We start from the raw sequence: 7,782 nt of genomic DNA, 5'->3' as shown, positions 1-7,782 counted from the left end.
GCTTGTCGCTTCCACGAGGCCACATATTCAGGACAGTGATCACCTAACAGCGCTCGCTCGTCGTTGTTCCAAACGGGGGGATTCGACATAGCAGGGTGATACGAGGGTGAAGCAGGGGGGGGCAGTTGCCACGGTTTGTTAACTGCACTTATGTCTTAATCCGTCTCCTTGCTCAATTTTCAGTTCAGTAAGTCCATGACGACGCCACCGATGAACCGCTGCTTCTGTCTCATTCTTCTGATGCACGTCTCATCACCGTTCATCCGCGCCGTTCGTCTGAAATCTCAAAAAACTTTGAGGGTAGCTTCCTAGGAAGAGCACGGTGCGCTTCATTCCGTCAAAATAAATGATGCTGTTCAACCGCATGCAGATCGTACATTTCGAAAATTGACCGTGACACGGCTAGGATGCAATGTTAAGTTCTACGGCATCAATTTTTTTTTGCCTTTGCTGATTTTCTCTTCCTTTATCGGTCTTTTGCTCAGCTTGACGAATCAGCTTGACGAATCAGTACATCTTCGTGCTCGCATTTTCCCGTCGACTTCGCGCTGTCATCACAAATTCCGTCGAGGATCTGGACACCTTGCCCAGGAGCTGGTCGATCCGGTGCGACATCTCATTCACTATCTACTGCAAACACACACTGACACGGCGAGCTCGGTAGAGACTCGGGAAACGCCGACTCCGAGGGACAACAATGTCTCCCGTCATCGGCATTTCGCGCAGGGGATTGACAGCTCCTGTGCTACGGCGCTCCCCATTTGCTGAAAACTCGACGTCGACGTTGCAAATCTTGGAATGCTTCGTGCTACGCTGTTGTTGACATCGGGAGAAAGAAACACTATCTTCCATTGGGGACCAGGAGCTGCTCGATCCGGTGCGACATCTCGTTCAGTATTTACTGCAAATATCATACCGACACGGCGAGCTCGGTAGAGACTCGGGAGACGCCGACTCCGAGGGACAACAACGTCTCCTGTCATCGACATCTCGTGCAGGGGATCGACAGTCCGTGCACTGCGGCGTTTTCCGTTCAACAAAGACTCAATATCCGCATTACAAACTTGGGGGCGCATCGTGCCATGCTATTGTTTCAACAAGCAAAACTCCGACAAGCAGCTTTTCCGGGATTTGTGCGACATTTTTTGGACTATCGGCTGCTGCTGCCGCGAACGTCGCGCTATGGATTTGGGAAACGATGGCCTCAAGGATTTGCGATGTCTGCCGTTATTGGCATTTCGTGCAGGAGGTCGATGACCCTGTATGTCGTGACATTCTACGCCCACCGCAGATCTGATGTTGGCATTTCAAAATCGAGAGCAATCAAAGTTCATGACCGTGCTTTCAGTACTGGCGGCTTGCACACGAGCTGATCAATTCCTTGTATTTTATGTGCAGTACTCGGTCGGTGATCTACCCACCTACCCACCAAGGCATCCTCGAATTATCTATATGTGCTCAGCTTCTCGCAATTCTAACACCGACGGCCGTTGAATCCACCGTTGTCGCGGATCTCTTGGTATGGTATTCCCCGGCACGGTCCCAAAAGCGGAACACTGGTCGCCGCGCCGTGTGGATTTGCAAGGGTGGCACGCCTGCAATCTCGGCGGTTCCAGTGAGCCGAAGCCGATGCACCGCTCCGACACCGACGCACCGCTCCAACGCAGGCGTTAAGCCAGGTACATGCAGTATAACAGCTACTTTTGATCTCACTGTTTGCTGTGGCACAGATTGGGCGCTATCTACATGTCACAAGGACAGACGGCACAAGGCTGGAGCATAAACGAATACAACGGTCGAATACCCGCTGTCGCATTTTGGCTGGATGAACGCTGGCATTTCCAATGGTAAAGTTTGGCATACAAGTTGCCATTTGCATCGCTTTGCATCACATCGTGAGGTATCACGGAACACGTGGCTCGCCGCCTGCTTCTTTCCGCCGCGTGCAGTGACATTCAAGGATTATCTTCACATGTGCCCTCCGACTGGATTGGTACTTGCCACTTGCAGCTCTCCTCGTGCGTTTACGGGAGCATGTCCATCGCAATAGATGAGACCACGTCCATTTCAAGTGAGCGCTCATACTGCGCGCTACATTCTGATTCGCAGAACCCGATCATTCGCGAGCCATGCCGTCAGCACCTGTCCGCCGCATACCTTTGAGGATAAAAACTGGCATGTGCCGTCCACATTGCTCCCCGTTCGCTTTTCCCCCCCAACTACCAGCGTCCAATCTCAGTGTCAGTACCCACTATCTTCCGCGTCGCATCGTCGTACTCATGGCCTGTATCACAGGTCGACATCTGTCATGGAGGAAGGAGGTTATGAATCGCTTTTGAAGGCGGCCGATCAGCTTCGTACGCCGCCAGGGGCTCCGTCCGGAGCTGCGAGACCAGCACCTATCAAATCTCTCACTGACTCTCGGGCCGCGTTCCTCACGTTGTCAGCGCTCTGCAATTTTTGGCTTCGTATGTGTCTGCGATTTTTCTCAGATATCTGCTCACGTAATTACAGCAACACCCATCCGTCAACATGATGCATTTGCGACGATTTCATGGCCTAGCGGATTACCTCCCCTCCTCCTCCGTCACCCTCCCGAGAATGTGAAAGGCTGGATGAGGCATATCCGGTTGGCGACCGTACACCGCCGCCGGAACCTTCGCGATTCTTCGCAAATCCTTCATCGGACCGGCAGCCGCGCAGGGCCGCAACACCACCGCCTCTCCGTTCACCGTTGCCAATCTCTCGTGTCGTTCCCCCAAACTTTAGCTTAAGCCGCCCTAATGGGCCCCGTCCTAACGTCCCTCGCACACGTGAGGGTGCTGGACCGCCAGAGTCTCCTTCGTCTACGTAGAGTTCTTCGCATAATTTCTGTGCTGCCAAGCGTCCTCGGTGAGGCACCTCACCCATTTTGGCTAACTTAGCTTAACGGAAGTAACTTTCAGTCACGATCGTCGACGACCGCCTGTTACCGCTTCTTGCACATTTCTTGCTCTTGACATATGGGGCGTCCATCTCGATGCATCATGCTCATCATTCCAACATTGAGACTGCACAGTGAAAGCTATTTATTGTTCTGATAGAATACGAGGTTGTATCACGTACATTCAGTAGGCATCCCACACCTCCCAAAACTCCGCACTACATCACGAAGCCCGCGTTCATGTATGATACACTAAAAATATGCGTATGCAATGCGATTTGGCCAATTTCCTGGACGCATTCTATCATGTGCCAAGTTTCATAGTCCACGAGAATTTCGTCTTCAGGGGAACATCTCCAGACCCACTTGCGCGGCCACCACCGAAGTCACAGAATCCAACCCGCTTTTCCACATCTCCAACACATCTCTCGCCGTTTCAGCAATGTCCCTTCGCCCACGAAGTAATATGATTTTGTATGATACCATTCGACATAGCATTGGCCTCCAGTTAGTCGATGAACTCGAAACAGATATCCGTGAGCACACAAAGAAACCCGGAATTCGTACCTGTAAGGATACGGCCTCCTCTGAACATGCTGCGCGAAGATCATGGCATCAAGGACTACACAAGATGCAAACGGCAGGAGATTCTTAGCACCCTACGCAAAAAGTACAACTACTATCAGCACTATCCGTGTATCAGAAGCATGTCTCGGCCCTCCTGGCGATTGCGTACGCAATGGACCAATCATGATATCTCATAGCTACATCGGTTTCGGGCAGTGTCGATGCAGAAGATTTTGGGTACGTCACAAAGGTGGTTGAGGAGCAAACAAGTCAAGCAGGATCCGCGGAGAAGGATGTGGAACGAGCTCACAGTCGTAGCAATCATTGATGTAGACGCAATGACCGTCCATGAGCCGCTTAAGCGTCCTACTCAGGTCGATATGCAAGTCGAAATCGGAGTTGTAGGACTGCTTGGAGATACGGGACAGGTCACCCAACACATCTTCATGGACGTCCAGGCTGAAGGGCAAAGGGGCAAGGAACTCGTAATTCACGGAGGTGTGGAAGGCCAGAGTTTTCGTAACCACCTCAATGATCTGGGCATCACGTAGCCGCAATCAGTTATACATCGTCATGCAGTAGAGAATTCTTGGCAAGCGATACCGGGCACTCACGTTCGCCTTTTCGGTCTGGTTCACGGGGAAAGACGTGTAGCAGGCCCAGACGTCTGCTGGTGCTGCCCACTTGACACCAGCAATCTTCGTGCAGGGATCGCTCGCGCGCACGTCGATTTCAACGATATTGGACAAGTCGACTGCAGACGCGATGGCCGTCGACGCGAGACCAGCGAGAACGGAGAGCACAGCAAGCTTTGACCAGACCGCCATGTCAGGAGGATCTCTCGATTCGGACAAACGAAGGAGGGACCTTGGCTGTCCATCGGGGCGGTTATCGCATGTGCAGAACACAGTTTTGCCCATTCACGTAACTCAACATTACCTGAAGGAATCACTTGCGACGGACCGTATTCATTGACCTTACTGCAATTGTCGACATCCATACACATATGTGAGCATACTCAGGAGCGTCTCCATATGTCCAGAGTATAAGAGATTGACTGTCAGCGTCAAGTTGAAGTTATGATAAGATATGATTGGTCTTGCGGCCATGGCGGTGCTATTTCAGCTTCGCCGATGCCTCTCCAAGCTGTCTAAGTCACTCAGTCCGGATCCGACGTGCAGCATTTCAATTCTATGTGTCTTCTATCCCGTCCGCCGCCGTTAGGAAATATAATACAATTCTTCTCATCTCCGGATCCCTCGGGCAGCAGGACCGTCGTTGAGAGACACGTGGCTGCTTGCACGTCGTGTATGAGTTGCTTGCTGTTAGTCTCTCAGCACTGTACACGACATACCATTGATGCCACGCCCCCGTAAACTACCAAAATTCTGCGGAAAAGCACCCCCTAAGCCCCCAAATGTGGTGGCCGAAGACGTGAAACTGAAGATATCGGAGAGAACGGGGCGGCTAAGCTCCATTGTTACATCTGCAAAGCGGGTCCATCAGACATCCTCTCCCGCTCAGGATGAACATATCTCCCTAGATGGAAACTCATCAGGCCCATGTGGTGATCCTATTATTTTAGAAGGCTCCAAGGGCCCCGGGGCAAGCAAGAAACACCAAACGCAGAAGAAAACGCCTACGAAGACCATCTCAGTGAGTAGCATCCTTTGCTTGTAAGGAGTTTGACCGAACCTTCTTGTAGTATTGTATGGAGCAGTGGCTACCCGAGATGCGCCACAGATTCCTCGACATCCTACTCGCTCAGGAGGCTTTGCCAACCGAAACACCAGCTCCGTGCGAGATCTGCCTGTCAACAACGCAGATGGGGAGTTATCGCTGTGAGGACTGCTTTGGAGAGTGCTTGATGTGCAAGGATTGCATAGTAGAGGCTCACCGCAAGCTCCCGCTGCATCACGTTCAAGTGAGTGAGCGACTATATGTATTGTGCCATCTGACACAATGCACAGTGCTGGGATGACGACTGCTTCTGGCCGGTGTCGCTACGCGATCTAGGGCTGGAAGTTCAACTTGGCCATCGTCAGAGCGAGACCTGCGGTAATCCACATTCGGCGCATCAGTCATTCATCGTCTTCGACGCAAACGGCTACCACTCCGTCGATGTTAAATACTGTGCATGCTCGACTACTCTCCCGTTTGAGCAGCTTCTGGATGTCGGATGGTATCCAGCCTCCACTCAACAGCCCCGTACCGTGTTCACATTTTCCTTCCTCGACACATTCCATCGCCTTACGCTTCAGGGTAAAGTCTCGCTTCATGACTACTATTTATCTGTCATCCACAAGACAGATAATGCTGGTCTAAACGATACCACGGTGAGTGATATCTTGTGGATGCGAGCGATGGCTTAAGCAGCGCCGGTTGATAGTCAAGACACCACGAAGCGACCCTAGTGACGAGGCAATGGGCTCATCTCATGGCCCTCAAGCGGGCAGCTCGTGGACACGATCCGTTGGGAATTGAAGCAACGCCTAATGGCGCCCTGGTGGTCGTTTGCCCAGCGTGTCCTCAACCGGGCTGGAACATTCCGGATGACTGGGATAAGAGTCCTCCAGAGCAAAGGTACTTTCGATATTCTTCATATTACTTCTATTGACTGACGTCTGTGTAGATGGATCTACGCGTTATTCCTTGCCATTGATGCCTGTTTTCGTCTGAAAAACAAGGACAGGAAGATCAACGACCCAGAACTCGGCAGTGGTTGGGCATATTACGTAGCTGAGCAGCCGTACAAGCAACACATTGAGTCATATGTGGGGGAAGAGGAGGTGAGTACGTGCTCGTTGGTGACGGAAAGATGGACTTACCATTCTTCAAAGACGGCAGACCCTTGCAATTCTGCGTTCAACGCGATAAAGCATATGAGCTCCAACAAGTCGAAGCCTGGCGTCATGTCGACAAGCGGTGTCGGGGCCGTCAAGTGCGCAAGGCATGCACTTGTCAGACCGAACGGAGTCGCCGATCTGCAGAAAGGCGAAAAGTATGATATATCCGCTTCCCTCCAGTGTTCAATTCTGTGCACTCATTCGCGCCAGGTACGCGACAATGGACTACATATTCTGGTCCACCCTCCTGCTCCTTGGATGTGCACTCCCCGTTGTTGTCAGTTACGACATTGCATGCCAATGGAAAAAAAACCGAAAAAAACGCCACGCCGCCTTCCCAGCATCTTTTGCGGCACTCTCCGCGATTACTATGCGATTTTTCATTCCTAACATGCATGTCCAAGGGCATATGCTGCTATGTCAAACTGTGATGTACTTTCTCCTTCACGAGTTCGTCGGCCTCACGCACGCCGAGACCATAGAGCAAGAGTGGGCCCATATCAGAGGCGTTTCCACGATGACGCAGGACATGGGCCTGGGTGCACGTCGCCATACCCTCAACGATCACTGGGGACATTGGAATTTCTGGAAGGTCGTCAAGATGGGTGAGTAGACTGATTGGGTATCGATTCTACCGCTGATACGCACAATCGATAGGTGATTTCTTCTTCAAGTCGTTGATCAACACTCTTCAAGAACGCGCCCGTCACCAAAGAGTTTATGAAGAGCATACGTTACGATTCCGTCCAGAACTCATTAAGAAGTGGGAGGACATGATCCATGAATGGGAGCTCGACACGAAGAAACCAAATCCCTACAATGAACCCGAGCAAGGTGAGTTCCGTCGTCTCTCCTGTATTGCTCGCTGCACATGTTGATACGACACGCAACGTAGCCGTTAATGTAACTCAATTGAGGAAGGAGCTTGCTGACCAGGACGCCCAAGACGCCATTATGAACACGGCTACGCTGCATCCTACAACTGCCAACATATTCATTCGACAAGGATTTGCTCTACGAGATCAGCAGTGAGTCCAAAGCGAATGTGATGAGAAGAGAAGGACAATTTATTTTCGCATTTTTCATTTCCAGATATGGACTTATCATTTTCCTTTTACCACCTTTCCTTTTCCAAAGTCACGTGACCTTCAGTGGCAGCAGTACAGCATCACTGACACTGCCTTACACTGCCCTGCACTACCCTGCACTGCCTTGCACAGCCCTGCACAGCCACCGGAGTTTTATTCCGCTTACTCATGAACAATGACTCGTTATTCCTTCTAACTCCTTGATTCATAATCCTGACCCACCTAAGTGGGTCGGTCTTACTCATCCTTGTGCCCTGCATGTGATTCTCTTGTACTATTCTTGGACCATGGATTTGTGTATATAAGACCCCTGTAGCTCGCCCTAAGTCCCCATCTCGACCTCTTGTGTCTTGGGGAC

The 7,782-nt window shown here is 51.3% G+C and overlaps 2 protein-coding genes across 2 annotated transcripts in view; one reads left to right on the top strand and one right to left on the bottom strand.

Annotated features, from left to right (window-relative positions):
- Positions 1-3,107: 3,107 nt before the first annotated feature.
- On the bottom strand, positions 3,108-4,340 carry PUNSTDRAFT_128030 (uncharacterized protein; the record flags this gene model as incomplete). The annotated part of the gene is made up of 4 exons (XM_007387562.1): positions 4,105-4,340; positions 3,801-4,026; positions 3,491-3,545; positions 3,108-3,141 (listed from the first exon to the last, which is right to left on the bottom strand). Exons 1-4 carry the CDS (start codon positions 4,315-4,317, stop codon positions 3,108-3,110), a joined length of 528 nt encoding a protein of 175 aa, XP_007387624.1. The 5' UTR covers positions 4,318-4,340.
- Positions 4,341-5,222: 882 nt separating this feature from the next.
- Positions 5,223-7,782, top strand: part of PUNSTDRAFT_75047 (uncharacterized protein) — a gene marked incomplete at both ends in the record, with an annotated part of 9,501 nt that continues 6,941 nt past the window's right edge. Inside the window, 8 exons of the mRNA XM_007387561.1 lie at positions 5,223-5,414; positions 5,461-5,826; positions 5,880-6,073; positions 6,123-6,283; positions 6,338-6,491; positions 6,547-6,941; positions 6,994-7,170; positions 7,232-7,364. Of these exons, the coding sequence (XP_007387623.1) occupies positions 5,223-5,414; positions 5,461-5,826; positions 5,880-6,073; positions 6,123-6,283; positions 6,338-6,491; positions 6,547-6,941; positions 6,994-7,170; positions 7,232-7,364 (1,772 nt within the window). The remainder of the gene's footprint in view (positions 5,415-5,460; positions 5,827-5,879; positions 6,074-6,122; positions 6,284-6,337; positions 6,492-6,546; positions 6,942-6,993; positions 7,171-7,231; positions 7,365-7,782) is intronic.

Source organism: Punctularia strigosozonata, assembly GCF_000264995.1.
Source record: "Punctularia strigosozonata HHB-11173 SS5 unplaced genomic scaffold PUNSTscaffold_14, whole genome shotgun sequence".
Taxonomy (NCBI): Eukaryota; Fungi; Basidiomycota; class Agaricomycetes; order Corticiales; family Punctulariaceae; genus Punctularia; species Punctularia strigosozonata.
This window is presented reverse-complemented; position numbering and strand designations above follow the sequence as displayed.